Source organism: Anabrus simplex, chromosome 1, assembly GCF_040414725.1.
Source record: "Anabrus simplex isolate iqAnaSimp1 chromosome 1, ASM4041472v1, whole genome shotgun sequence".
NCBI classification, from domain to species: domain Eukaryota; kingdom Metazoa; phylum Arthropoda; class Insecta; order Orthoptera; family Tettigoniidae; genus Anabrus; species Anabrus simplex.
In genome coordinates, this window is record NC_090265.1 from 1,018,262,654 (window position 1) to 1,018,278,570 (window position 15,917).

The 15,917-nt window shown below is 39.0% G+C and overlaps 1 protein-coding gene across 1 annotated transcript in view; it reads right to left on the reverse strand.

The window, feature by feature from the left end:
* AsnRS (asparagine--tRNA ligase) overlaps positions 1 to 15,917 on the reverse strand; it is a 214,577-nt gene that overhangs the window by 164,354 nt on the left and 34,306 nt on the right. Inside the window, exon 3 of the mRNA XM_067136961.2 lies at positions 3,298 to 3,559. Within this exon, the coding sequence (XP_066993062.1) occupies positions 3,298 to 3,559 (262 nt within the window). The remainder of the gene's footprint in view (positions 1 to 3,297; positions 3,560 to 15,917) is intronic.

Here is a 15,917-nt window from a genome sequence, read left to right on the forward strand (position 1 = left end):
TTATGGATATCTACAGGTGTGGCGGTAATGGGTTTTATTATCATAATGTTTAATTTTGTATGTTCGCTGTCTCTTTTTTTATTTACGCATACCCTATTATGTTTTGTTTGGCGTCTCCGAAAATCGTTTAAAGTACGTGGGAACATAAAATTATTATTATTATTATTATTATTATTATTATTATTATTATTTGTTAGGTACGTTGGCGAGTAAAACAATCATTTTAATATGATAGCTTTTATCACGTTTTAAACTTACTTCTCTCCAAATATATACCGATATTGACCCAAGTTACGAGATATTAAACGACCGCTTTGTTAATGATCTCGCGTGCTGTATAAATAGCAACAACCGCGAATATTTCTCTAAACTCATTTGCCATATCTCCATTGGGATTCACCATAAATTGCTTAGGAAACATTAATTAGGCTAAAATTTGATTAGTGTTTCCACATATTCCTTTCGTTTTCCTATACCTCATCCCGAGGTGATAGAGCTCTTTTTAGACACATCCCCAGTGGAGGGGAGTTACATGCACCGCTTTTACCGCATATCAACCTTCCTGCCATTTGCAAATCTCTGGCAGTACGGTACCAGGAATCAAAGTCAGACTCCCGAGAACAGCAACTAATTGTGCTAACCATTACGCTGCCGGACATTATTAACTACATATGACTGATGCGTGCTTGCAATGTGCGGGTTGGACACGAAGCTAGGCCTATTCACCTATTTGTGTGACGTCATCAGAGCTGCAGTAGACCTACGCTATGGAGGCAGATATTTCTTAACTACGAAACACAGATGTACCACATGGATTTGATGCGTTTTCATTGCATAGTCGTACGGACGAAACTATTCACAAATTTGTGCAATGTCATCAGAGCTGCAATTGTACCCGCTTCGTTGTTCTTCTCTGACGAATTACGTTGGGGGGTCTTATATGCGAGATTTATTATTTTCATTTTCTTCATCTCGAAAAGCCGGGGGGGTCTAATACGCGAAGGGGTCTAATACATGAGTAAATACGGTATTTTGTAATAAACTGCTGTCATTAATCCATGTAAAAGGTTACGAGGTCTGTAAATAAAGTAGTGGCAATACTGATAGAACACAATATTTAATGAACTAACAGGTACATTCCTTCAATGTAGTCAACCGCAAAGTCTATTACCTCTTGCCAAAATGTTGGGAAGCAGTTGGGGACTGTTTGCTAGGCGTTCTCTGTTGATGACAGCGATGGAGCACCCTAGTGCGCGGAGTACAGATGCCACATCAGGAAATCGGCGACCTGGGAGCGATTCCTTCAACTTCGGAAACAGGTTGCAGTCACAGAGGACTCATGTCTGGTGAGCATGGAGGGTGTTTTAAGACCTCTCAACGCTATCGTTGCAATAAGATCTTGACACTGTTTGCGACATGACAACGTGCATAGTCATATAACACGATAGGGCGATTGTCTCGCAATAAACGTGAGCGTTTGCACCGCATAGCCGGATGCAAATGTTGCTCCAGAAATCGGTAATAGTAGTCGCTGTTGACGGTTTGTCCCTCAGACACAGCATGCTAAGAATAACACCCTCGTAGTTGTAAGCCACAATCAGCATAAGCTTCATCCGTCTGGGTTTCTGTCAAAATTTCTACGGACGTGGTGAACCTGGGCGACGCCATTCATTCAACCGATACTTTAATTCGGGCTCGTAGGCTCGTGCCCACATCCCATTAATGGTGGTATCTGTCCAAGTGGATGCCAGCCAGTGCATACAGGTGCCATTTCTGCATGTCTGTGTGTTGATGTGGAACCCAATGGGACACAATTTTCCTCATGTTAAGACATTTCGTCAGTACGTGCCACACTGTTTGATGACCAAGACCAACCTCTATGGATAATTCCCAGACAGTCCATTGATAGTCTACGGAAATGAGACCACTCACAATGTCAATCTGATCTTGAAGAATGGACGGCCAACCTGTACGGTACAAATCCGTAACCTCCTTCCAACCCACACGAAACGCCTTGTCCCATCACGCAACTGTCCTATACGGCATTCTTGCCACATGCTTCACGTAATCCTCAATAACATTTTGATGCATTTTTGCCATGAGCAACCTCAATTTTAATCCATGAATGCTGACCACCTTTTGAAAATATGCTATAGCATTGTGAAATTGACACTCTTCACTTCAACGCCACACAGCAACAATACTCCCAACCAGATGCCCATCAAATGCACACTACACATCGACAATAGCACCACCTGACCGATCCCATATCCTATTTGCACATGCCCGATCTGCGAGTGTCTGAACTATGTTGCCACTACTTTATTTACAGCCCTTGTAGTTTCTAATAAATGACAGTTGGCTGCACATTGCCTCAGACATCCATTCTAAGAGTTTTACCATTCAAATATTATTACTATGAAAGGCTAACTAGATGGCAAGAGCGGCTCGTTTTTAGGTATTCTGAGGGTAAACTGGTTTCCTTCTTTGGACTCTTGGTATAGACAGTAATCGCTTGGATGGGTAGCTCACATTCTGTTGACTAGAAAAGAAATTTGCCACCCTTTCATATGAAAACAACAGTTATAAGATAGGGGTAAGTAGCTCCTTGATCTAGCTAGGAGTGCCGCTCAAAAATGTACAAAAACCATTGTTGTACACACCATGAACTGTCATAATTATCAGGACATATATTCCAAGAATTAAAATGAAACAAAGCAAGTTGGCCATGCGGTTACAGTCGCATGGCTGTGAACTTGCATTTAGGATATGATGGATTTGAATCACACCGTCAGCAGCTCTGAAGATGTTTTGCTGTGGTTTTTCCATTTTCACACCAGGCAAATGCTAGGGCTGTACCTTTATTAAGGCCACGGCACCTACCTTCCTATTCCTAGCTCTTTCCCATCCCTGCATCATCGAAAACCTTCGATGTGTTAGTGCAACAATAAACTACTAGCAAAAAATAAAAACGAAATCATAACTTTGAAGTGTGGCAAGCATAAGACATTCAGAATGGCTTGCTCTAAGTGATACCTTCCCTTTGAGCCATTAGTTATAGGGCAAAATTGAGTGTATTGAATAGGCAATATACCCAGGAGCATTGAATATACAATGTTCTCTGCATTTTTCTTTTATGATAAAAACAGCGACTCCCGTTCCTCTCATCTGATATTTCATAATCAAACTAGAAATATTAAGGAAGTAACACAACTTTGATGCTTTGTGATTTGAATAATGTAAACTTTTGTCAATTATACTTCCTTTCATGTTGCTTTTAAAATTAACAAACATTACCTTGCCGACGTAATCTGTGAACCCATCCATATATCTTGACCCTTTTATCTCTATATTCACTTCCTTGATGAATTTTTATTTTTATTGCTGAAGGTAAAGAAGGATCTTCAGTAATTTTTATCTGTCTGGCATCTTCTAAATTCTTGGCTCTTTTCTCTGCATCTTCTTCTTCTTTCTTAAGTTTATCAGCAGATTTATAACTTTCCCTCACCCATATTTTCTGTATCTTCTTTAACTGAGATTTGGCTGCAGGTTCATATCTCTGTGAATAAAAAATATATATTACATAAATATCACCACAATACACATACTGTTCAAGACAATGAGAGAAATGAAATACCAAAGTAGCTCTTGCCATTAGGTGCAGAAGCAATCTTACAGTTTTACATGACTAAATTTTGCAATCACATGCCATAAAATAAATTTTTTTAGACAGGATCAAAGCATAACAATAAGACTTTCTACTACGTTGACTCATAAACATTACAAGTAACTTTCTTGTCAGAATGACAAGTCTTAAATATTAATACTACTATTAATCAGTGGCGAAGCGTGAACTAAGTAAGGGGGTAGACAGAGATTTATTATATTTAAACTGTTTCAAGCATATTATTATTATAAAGAATTTTGTTTTCGACGCATACATCTGTATTCAGTAGTATATTAAGGACTGAAAATAAGACAAACCTATAACCCTACGTGCACTTGATTTATTTTTAAATATAGACGAAATATGCCGCGGGAGTTGTCAAATAACAATATACTTTTAAAATAAAAAATAGCAAAATATTCCATTGTTATGTAGATTTAATAAGAGAAATAAGAAATAAATAGTTGTTCGTACAAGTCACCTTAAACAATATTCTTGTAAATGAGTTTAATCCGCCTGTCCTTCATTTCGGCAAATATATCTATTACTTTCGTCTTGAAGTCGGGCATCTTGCTAAGATTCCACAGAAATTCCTTCTCTATAGCTAGAGTTCCCAAGTTAGACAGTCTCTGGTTGGTCGTCCAATTCCTTATATACGTTTTAATTCGTTGGAAGGCACTCATAGCGCGTTCAATAGAAACTGACTTTAACGGAATATACAGCATCAAGTTAAGCAGTTTTTTTCCGTATGTGTACTCTAGAATACCTTATTAAGACTGGAAGTCAATAGTTGTTGGGGTTATGATACCGCAACTAACATTGGCGGGCAAGAAAATGCACGTACTTGAAGGGTTTTGATGCTGTCATTCATTTATTAGGTGTAAGTTTATTATACTTTGTATTTGAATATTATTAATTTATTTTTAGACGTGTCTTATAATAAAGTAAATTCAAATTAATTACATTAAAAGCATGTCTGAGATGGTATCCAATACGAGCACCTTTACAAGAGAGATCCAAATACTAGCCAATGAGAGCAAGAAGAGACGCTGGTAACTCTGTCTACTGGGCGGAGACATCTCGCTATAGGAAAGTCATAGTTCCACAGTCAGTGCCTACAGATAGCGTTAGTGTTGCTCTATCTGAAAGCTTTGAAAATCAAAGGGAAAATACACAGAATGGACAGCGTCTACTTTCGCCTACGTGCTTCGTGTAAACTGATGCGAGCCTTAGCATTGCCTAAGTGAGAAGAAAATAAGTAAAGCGGGAATACAATAACGTCACGAATGTGGAAATAATTAATGTTCTAAAAACTAATTGCATTAACTAGACAATAATTCTTTCACAAAATGTTAAGGGTACACGCTGTCTACCCTGTCTCCCCTGACGCTTCGCCCCTGCTATTAATTCAAGATTAACAACTTTATTTTCAATTACTTTCACTCATTTCTTCCTACCAGCAACCAAATTTGTGTCTGACTGGATATGAAGGCAAGTCCATTATTATCTTACTATCACACTGCTTTCCTTAATGAGATGATGTCATAGATCATAACAAACCATAGATGGAAGGAGAAATATCTCAACCAAAATGAATAACGCCTTTGAAATTAAAAACTGGTGCTCATATAAGAAGGCTAACAAAAGCAGAACAATATGCATCCGTTTTCTATGCAATAATAATGTTACCAGTTAAAAGGTTTATGGAGATGCAAAGGTGCTGCAATTTCATCTTGTGAGTTTTTATATGTCTTGGTAAATGAAATGCAGAGTTCTTACATGTCTTGGTTGAAACCCTGAAAAGCAGTGGCAAAAGGGGCTCTGGTTAAGCCACAGCAGGTCATTATGCATGTTAGGTACCAAAATAGGTTTAAAAAATGAAATTTAAATTTAATTCTTATAGCAGTTGTATAGCATAATTTTAAGTAATTTCACATACTGTATATGTGTTGATTATGTGCGTAAGTACGTAAGATATTAGGAGTAGAATTTTGTAAATAGAGTAGGCTATATGCCCGCTATAGCGAGTACGGCATATAACGAGAACTCCGTTATAGCGACATTTTTCTGTCCCTTCAAAATTCCTATCTTAAACTGTGTATCGTCCTTCGGTTACAGCGAGAACCCTATCACTGGCGCATCCGTTATTACGAGCGATTAAGCGCGCGCGATTTTTCCGTTTCCGATATTTATGCAAAACCAGCGATGATATTGCATGCGATCGATTACATTCGGCATCGTTTCCTCGCTATGTGCACTAGCGATTTCTCTCGTCGACATTCGAAGGCGATGTCGGAGTCGATTAGTAATATCCGTCGACAGTTGTTCCGTAAAGAAAATTCGAAATGAAAGAGAACATACTTTCGTAATAAATGCGTAAATAACGTGTCCGATAACTGTTGTTAACTCGTTAAATATAAGGCTGACTAAACTGCCGCTTAATTTTGAGGCTAAATACTGCAATTAAGTAAGAATGGGATACACCTTGAGATATGGCAGAGTGCTTAATTGATTTCAGAGGTTAGTTTATATTTTGTCGCGTCTGGTTAAATTACGGAAAAGCTATTATGAAAATGTATAGCGAGAAAGGTATAATTTCCCTACTGGCGCTTGAAGTGTGTTTTCATCATTCGTATAGTACGGTTAAGTTAGGATGCGTGACGCTATTTGAATAAGAAAACTGAAACGTTTGCAACAAAATGCTATCGATCATCATCGGCACGGTATAGTTTTCTCACTTTGTGCATTTGCGAGCTCTCTCGTTGACATTCAAAGGCGATGTTGGAGTTTATTAGTAATACCCATTGACTGCTGTTTTATGAAGAAAATTCGAAATGAAAGAGGAAAACACGTTTTCGTAATAAATGCGTAAATAACGTGGCCGATAGCAGTTGTTAACTCATTAAAAATAAAGACTGAAGTAAACGATATCTTAATTTTAATGTTATGTACGGAAATTAAGTAATAATGTGATACACCTCAAGATATGGCAGAGTACATCATTGATTTCAGAGGATATTTCATATCTTCTCGCGTCTAGTTATGGCTATTTACATGTACATTTTTCGCGAGGAGGTTATTTCTCTACTAGTGTTGGTTACTGAATGCATGATTCGAAGCAGTGTATCGATTCATTCAATTGTCCGAGTAAATCGATTCACAGGAACGGCGAGCTCACGGCACACGATTCAGCTTACTCCCAGCGGACAGTGCTGAGTGGCGCACTCACTGGACGTTGACGGGGAGCCGAGCTTCCGCTGCAGCGAGACAGTGAATCATGGCACATCGAATCGTGAACGAGCGCGGCTCAGTGAGACACATGATACACACGGCTCCTTATCGGCTCACTGGACACGCGGACAGCCGAGCTTCCGCTGCAGCGAGACATACAGTGAGCCATGGCACACGGAAAGAATCGTGAACGAGCCGGCTCAGTGAGACACAAGATACGCACGGCTCCTTATCGGCTCACTGCAGCGAGACATACAGTGAGCCATGCTATACTGAAAGAATCGTATGCTATAATGGACTCTCGAGCTCAGCTCATTTGAAAACAATACCCATTTGCATTCACTGTCCTCTTCTTACAGGGAGGTTTAAATAATAGATGGATTTATTTGCACTGTTAAAAGGGTAGTCACAACATAATTCTGAAGTAGCTAGTAAGTAGGTAGGCTATTAGGTTATACTATATATTAGTTTAATGAATCTTAGTATTATAACTTAGTTGACTTTTGACAATTAAACTCGACTCTAGCCTGCCCTGTGACTATGAGTCATGCTCATGACCACTCAAAAGTACCTGTTTTATATTGGGAAGAACGGCTCAGTATTCTCTCAGTTCATATATCACATCGTTGCACAAGACTTCAATCATATGTGGACAGACGCAATAACTTAACCAACAGTATGTTGAATCAGAAAACCAGCGGGCTACTGTACATCTCGGGTAGCCTACACAAAATATGACGATTTAAAAAAATCCTCAGCTGATAGAAAAATACATATTTTCAAAAATGACTGAGCGAGTTGTCGAGCGGTTAATATCGCGTGGCTATGCGCTTGCATTCGGGGGGTGGTGGGTTCGAATCCCACCGTCGGCAGCCGTTAAGATGGTTTTCCGTAGTTTCCCCATTTTCACACCAGGAAATGTTGGGACTGTACCTTAATTCAGGCCATGGCTACTACCTTCCTAATCCTAACCTTTCCCACCCTGCGTCGCCGGAAACCTTCGATGTATTAGAGTAACTACCATTTTTTTCTAAGAAAGGAGTTCATAGTATGAAGACCAGGTGGCAGCTTGCGAGCACTGAATGCTGTTGCTGCTGTCTTACCAGCACATACTATACAGATGCAGTAGGAGCGGTGATCAATGAGCCGTGAATCGGATCACTCTATCGATTCAGTAACGTGAACGGAATCAAATGAATCGATTCAGTAAAATGAATCGAATGTCCCATCACTATTCTCTACATGCGTTTCAAATATGTTTTCATGATAGACTACATATACGGTTAGGTTAGGTGACGCTGTTTGAAGAAGAAAGCTGAGGTGTTTGCCACAGAAGTCTCTGGAATGATACCGTATTTCTCCGAATCCAAGACTTTTTTTTCTCAGAATCTCATGCGAAAACTCAAGGGTTGTTGCATTCGCGGCCTAACAGTAAGTTAATGGATACCACTGGCAATTACCGCGATAACCACGCTGCTTCTTTTCACACGCGCACAGAACTCGTTGACAATAAACAACCACCTCTATACTACACATCGCTAGCCGCGACAACCGGTTGTACAGAGCCTGTGTTTTTCTCAAATCTGCAGAATGGCATCAAAGCGTGCGACCCTTCGAATTCTTAGAAAAGCCATGGCTACTCAGTGGCAGAGTCATAACGCGTCTACTGTACTTGACGCTTAGTAAAATTAAGGTTTATAGACAGCAGGAATATTTTCGTGATGGATAGTCGTATTGTAAAGATACGTGGAAAAGGTATTGCCGGCAAATTTTCAACGGGTTCTAGTTGATATTATGATGCCAATTATAAGTTAATGTTTATTAAACACACGATAATGTAGAATAATTGTGTAGCCGCAAGTAAATACGGCATAGGCCGAACTAAAGCCAATATTTGGCGTTAGCGTGAAGACAAAGAGCTAAAAAAATGCGTACTGTAGCGGTACAAAAAATACATTCAGTGGTCCGCAACAAGGACGCTTTAAAGAAGTCAAAGATGAAATTGTGAGGTATGTGCACGAAAAACGCAAGGGCGGAATGACCACGCCGTGGCGCAATAACCTCGTTCGTTGACCTTCAATGTTCGCGATTAGGCCAATACATCGCTAGCCGCTGAATTTGGCCGAACCCGACAAGCGAGACGTGCGTGTAGCGGCAGCCGGTTATATCTGACGCTGCGTAAAAGTAACAGTTTTATAGACAGCAAGAATAATTTCCTGATGGATCGTTGTATTGTAGAGACGCATGGAATAGGTATTGCCGGAAAATTTTCAACGAGTTCTCTTCTGTATTATGATGCCAATGTTAAATTATTGGTCCTTAAACCCGCGGAAATAAATAATTGTGCAGCCGCCAAAAATAAAGAAATACGGCGAGACGAAAGTCAATCTTCGGCGTCTAAAGATAGTCAAAAAATGCGTAGGCCTACTGTAAGACAAGGCATTCATATGATTTTACAAACTTCTTTCTGAGCCTGATTTAAATTTTTGAAGGAAAAAGTGGGGTTCATCTTGGATTCGGAGATATACGGTACTATATTTTTTTTCAGAATGAAATTAAACATACACTTTAACGTAGTATCGGATTACGAAAAATAACAAACAAGTAAGCCGTAGTGTGGATATCATCTACGGAAACGCAAGTTTTGAACAAACTGATTGCCGTTTCATACCGATTTTAAAGTGCATGAAGGGTTTTTCGACTTTTATTACAAAAATCGGATATAACGACAATCCGTTATAGCGAGTAAATTTTTCGCCGTTATGAATTCTCGCTATAACAGACTTCTACTGTAATATAAATTTATTAAGGACGAGCTGTGTGTTCAATAGAAAAATTGTTACGGTAGTGTTAATTGCAGACACCTCATTTGCAAATAAAGTGATTTTGATCTAAATTTCAATGACATGAGGCTCACGTATTTGAGCACTTGCAAATACCACCAGACTGAGCCTGGATCAAACCGACCAACGTAGGCTCAGAAAGCCAAATCTCTAACATCTGAGCCACTCAGTCCAGTCATTTCCTATGCCTATAAACTACTGATAGAGGTACTTTCCCAAAACAAACTCAATGTTTTCTCATGATCATGCAAACAAATTATCACATTTCACTACTCCTTTTTAGAACCAGAAACCTGGGAACTTCCAAAATGTTTTCAGATATTATATGGTCAGTTCATATGGATCCACTGAGTCACTTTTGTATGCTTTGTGAAGTTGGAAGTATGTAGCAACTGTGGCTTCGTAAACACCAAGTCTAGAATCTTTATCACTAAGAAAGTGTTCTCCATCAAGTTTTGTTCAAGTGTAGAATCTTTTAGGGAGCCTTACATGTTGAATATAATGGTGAATAAAATGATTCATTACTGGTTGAAAAACAAAACAAAGAACTGTAAGAAACAAGACAAGATGATGTAAAGCAGTAAAGAAGTCATTAAATAAGCTGAGAACATTTTTACGTATCAAAGTACAGAATCAATAAAAGTAATCAATAAAATGCCCTTAAATTTATGGAAAAATGCTATAAGTAAAAAACAATTTTACAATATCTGATCAAAGTGAATTCTAGTGTGTAAGAATGGTTTTACAAGTAATATATCCCATTTTCATTTGTACTTAGTCTTGAGGTACGCAGGAGTGAATGACTGGCTGAAGAGTGGGTGCGAAGGTTGGTGCTTGAGACACATTAGGAAGACTTTCTCCTGATTATCACAGTTCTGTATTGTGCATCTGCACGTATCTTAAATACACAGGACTCACATTATAAATAGTTTTCTTACCCTTTCTTAGTCACCAACAACTGCTGGTCAGTTTCCTTAGCCATGAAAGATATTTGGCAAATTTAACAATAAGTAAGAAAAAAAATTTATTTGCCACTTGCAGATTTTTAACCAGGGTACCCACTAGTAACCTAAATCTGTTTTCCCTGCATTTTCCCCAGGATATTCCCATTTTCCATGCATTAAATTTAGTGGGACATGGTACACAAGAATGACACTCGAGTATATTAATCATACTCTGGAGTCGTCTTGAAATGTATTTTGCATGAACACTTACAATGGCTTAAAGAACTTGAAATAAATGTATCATAAGTCAATCAAGCTACATCGTATCACAAAGTGCCAATCTGTTAATGACCGTTGCTCACGTCCGCAGGATTGTACCTATTGATTTCCCTGCACGTATCCCCCGGGTGGTGCTAAGCGAGCAACAGCGACATAAGGTGATTGAACTGAACAACATAATGTATCAAACTTCTGGAAATAACGGTTCTTTTCAGAACCACTCAACAATAGACACTGGACCTTCAGTCCGTATTTTCCAACTAAATATTGAAGGCTTAAGTCATGCCAAGTGTGAATATCTTAGAAAACAGCTGAATAACCTCGACATTGATATCGTCAATATTCAGGAGACGCACACTACACTACAGAAGAGGACGAATACTGGGATATTCCCTAGTCAATGTTATCCACCATCAGCAGTATGGAATTGCCACCTATGCCAAATCCAGTCTTACAGGAGTTCGGGTCATTGAGTCAAGTGTAAAGGATCTCATTTTCTCTATAGTAATACAGGTTAATAACGTAACAGTTGTTAACGTGTATAAGCCTCCTAGCATCAGATGGCCGCCTTGCATTTTGCCAACCTTCAGCCATCCCTGCATTTACACTGGAGATTTTAACAGCCATCACACTAACTGGTGATATGACACAGTTGATGAAGATGGTTAGGCATTAACTCAGTGGACTGAAATATCCGAACTGCACCTAGTTTTTGATGCAAAAGACAAAGGCACTTTCAATTCTGCTCGCCGGAGAAGAGACTACAACCCTGACCTAACATTTGTGTCCAAGGATTGCTTTGATCAACCTTAGTCAGGGTTGTAGGTCAGGGTTGTACGGACTTCATTGTTTGTCCGTATTGAACCAAGATTACAACATTTATTATAATTTGGATCCACCTTATTCAATACATAAAAATTGTTCCTTAGATGTAATTACAACATATATTTCAATCAGAACTAGTTTTGACTCCATTCTGCGTCATCATCAGCTGATATAAGTTTGTGGAAAAATCGACAATCATATAAGTTTATCTACTTCAAATTGATCACAATTTAAAACCATATTAACATACTGAAACTGTGTTAAAATTATATTATATTTTCTACGGGTCCAAGACTTGCGAGTCTTAAGCCATAAACTGATAAAATCATATGCAAACCAGTTTGCTCACTTATGAAATAACATGGATTTAAAAGAACAACAACTTAAAAAGAACTAGTCTTGAGGTAACTTTGTGCTCAATTTATCACGCTTGTTAAAACTTGACGTAGAATCGTAGAAGAAATGAATCAGTAAAAACTACAGTGTTCCTTTAATGGAGCAATCCTAGTGAGGTAGAAATGAGCCGTAAGTCCTTTAGATGTTATTAAGGACAACGTTCCCAGTTCAATGCGGACCTCAAAAGATCGCCGTCTATGCGAAGCGCAATGAAGCACAGCCATGTCTAAGAGCTCTGCTCAACAGCATCACGGGAAAACAGCGACACATATACTGGTAAAACTCAGTATATCATTTCATGATGAAAGGGGGAAGAAACTAAGCTGAAAATTATTTTTTACAAAATCAAGGATACAGGGGTTTTAGAGGGCTTATTTAGGTTTTTACAGGAACAATGGTAAACTACTGCACATACAAAACGTCAGTATTGAAATTCAAGGCAAACTGAGTGGAAAAAAGATAATTTGTACAGAATGGAGAGGGGGAGAGGATGCAGTTAATTGCATTTAATACATTTGTCTTGACAATGCCGGGTACTACTACTGTGCCATAGCACCACCCATAAAAATAAAAATAAAAATGGTAAAATTAAGTACACTTGTAAAAAAAAAAAATGGTAAAAATAAAATGTGCTTAAGAAACAACAGCTAAATAACAAAACCAAACAAAGATAATCATAGTGAATTTCTGTATCAGTACAAGTCATGCTGCGAGACGTATTGCTGCACACCACAGCATCAATATCTTCCGTAACAACTGCTGTACAGCATGAGAATTAGAACACACACAAAGAAATAGTTGACTTCTCTTCAACATCGATAAACTGGTGATGATTCACAGCATAACAGATTATGTGTTACATGTGCCAGAGCAACTCAGATTAAAAATGAAGGAAGGCAACAAAGTGATGGCTGTTCCCACCATTGTAATTCCTCCCTGCAAATGTATTTATGAAATAGAGTATGGTATGTTTAGTAGTTCTTTCAATAACTCAAGGGCAAAATAAAAAGGGTTATCCATTTTCTCTCTTTCATAATACAATATAATGTACATTATAATACTACTTAATCACAACGAATTATGGGTGTCTAAGAGAGAGTGTGTTCACTCCTTGTAGGTCCGTAAGAGCAGTACTGTTTTCTTAACATGAAATTATCTTTAGTGTGCAGAGAATCAAACACCATTGACACAATACTTCTTTCCAGATTTTTTTCTGTGATAAGTTGGCTTTTGCAGAATAATTACAGGCAGTCCATAATAGTTAGCACCTCTATGAGTAGCTTTTAAAACACTGGGCATTTTAAAAACTAAATTATAAGTAGTAGTAATAGCAGCAGCAGCAGACTACTACTACTACTACTACTACTACTACTACTACTACTACTACTACTACTAAGGCGGGCCTCCTAGATGGTGATGCCGTTCCTCAGGCCAGGAGATTGTATCAGAGGAGGAGATGTGCGGAGAAAGTGAGAGGGTTGGCGGCCATGGCCTATACTATAAACTGTCCCGGCATTTATCTTAGTGCAAGAGAATGGACAATCACAGAAAACCATTCCCAGGACAGCCAACGATAGGGACCAGCCTCTCTCCGTCTTCCGAATACAGAGGTGTAGAGCCACGGTAGAACTGTGACCACTCCTCCTCCGCTCGGTTGACCGGTCGGAGTGTAGAGTTGTCGGACCACGAAACAGACGTGGCCACTTGTGGGCCGAAACCCGCTCTGCATCCACTGACACAGCAGTAGAGAACAAAAACAAATTAAGAGTTATAGGCTTTTTAAGTTATAACATATATCATCATTATAGACCGTTATGCCTTTCAGCATTCAGTCTGCAAGCCTCTGTGAATTTACTAAACATCGCCACAATTCTCTATCTGCAACCAGTACTGTGGCCTCATTTAGTTCTATACCTCTTCTTTAAATCGTTAGAAACCGAGTCTAACCATCGTCGTCTTGGTCTCCCTCTGCTTCTCTTACCTTCCATAACAGTCAATTATTCTCCTAGGCAACCTATCCTCCTCCATTCGCCTCATATAACTCCACCACCGAAGCCGGTTTATACCTACAGCTTTATCCATCAAGTTCATTCCTAACTTAGCCTTTATCTCCTGATTCCGAGTATCCTCCTGCCACTGTTCCCACCTGTTTGTACCAGCAATCATTCTCGCTACTTTCATGTCTGTTACTTGTAACTTATGAATAAGATATCCTGAGTCCACCCAGCTTTTGCTCCCGTAAAGCAAAGTTGGTCTGAAAACAGACCGATGTAAAGATAGTTTCGTTCGGAAGCTGACTTCCTTCTTACAGAATACTGTTGATCGCAACTGCGAGCTCACTGCATTAGCTTTACTACACCTTGATTCAATCTCACTTACTATATTACCATCCTGGGAGAACACATATCCTAAATACTTTAAATTCTTTACCTGTTCCAGCTTTCTATCACAAATCTGACATTCAATTCTCTTGGATTTTTTACTTACTGACATCAATTTAGTCTTCAAAAGGCTAATTTTCATACCATGCTCATTGCAACTATTTTCAAGTTCCAAGATATTAGACTGCAGGCTTTCGGCATAATCTGCCATTAATATCAAGTCGTCAGCATAGGCCACACTGCTTACCACATTTCCATCTAACTGAATCCCTCCCTGCCACTTGATACCTTTCGGCAGATGACCCATGTAAACTACGAACAACAAAGGTGAAAGATTACAGCCTTGTCTAACCCCTGTAAGTACCCTGAACCAAGAACTCACTGCAGCCCAATTGTCAACATAAATGCCTCTGACTGATTTTTGTAATCTACAATTAATCCCATAAGTATGGCAAACATCTTTTCGGTTGGTACCCTCTCATATGCTTTCTCTAGATCTACGAAACATAACTGTCTATTCCTCTCGTAACACTTTTCAATTACCTGGCACATGCTGAAAATGTGATCGTGAGAGCCCCTCTGTGGTCTGAAACCACACTGATTTTCATCCAACTTCCTCTCAACCACTGATCACACCCTCCCTTCCAAAATGCCAGTGAATACTTTGCCTGGTATACTAATCAATGAGATACCTCGATAGTTGTTGCAATCCTTACTGTTCCCTTGCTTATAGATAGATGCAATCACTGCTTTTGTCCAATCTGAAGGTACCTAACCAGCACTCCATGCTAATCTTATTATTCTATGAAGCCATTTCATCCCTGCCTTCCCACTACACTTCACCATTTCAGGTCTAATTTCATCTATTCCTGCTGTTTTATGACAATGTAATTTACCACCTTTTCCACTTCCTCAAGCCTGGGTGACAGCCCTAAATGCAGATCAATGACAACAGACTGATTGTAAGATCCATATTTCCAGCTATGTTGCAAAAGGATACAAACATCAGATGGTGAACCATGTGCCCATGATGCTTATAATGCAAATGATTAACAAACCCCCCCCCCCCCCCACATTCAACAATTTTTAATATCCAACCAGTAAACAAAGTTTGATTTTTAACCTTGATGATGGTCACCTGAAGGTATACTCAGGAAACAGTACATTCTATTTTCAGCACTAACACCTAACATTTATTACACAATACAATCTAACTTTCCTCATGTTCTTACACACAGCCCTATTTTATGCAGTGACCTTCAGGAGCTGACACACTGAAGAGTTGTATTATCCTGAGACCTGGTGTCCTTTTAAAAGGACACTGCTTAAAAATGGAATATCCCGTAAAATA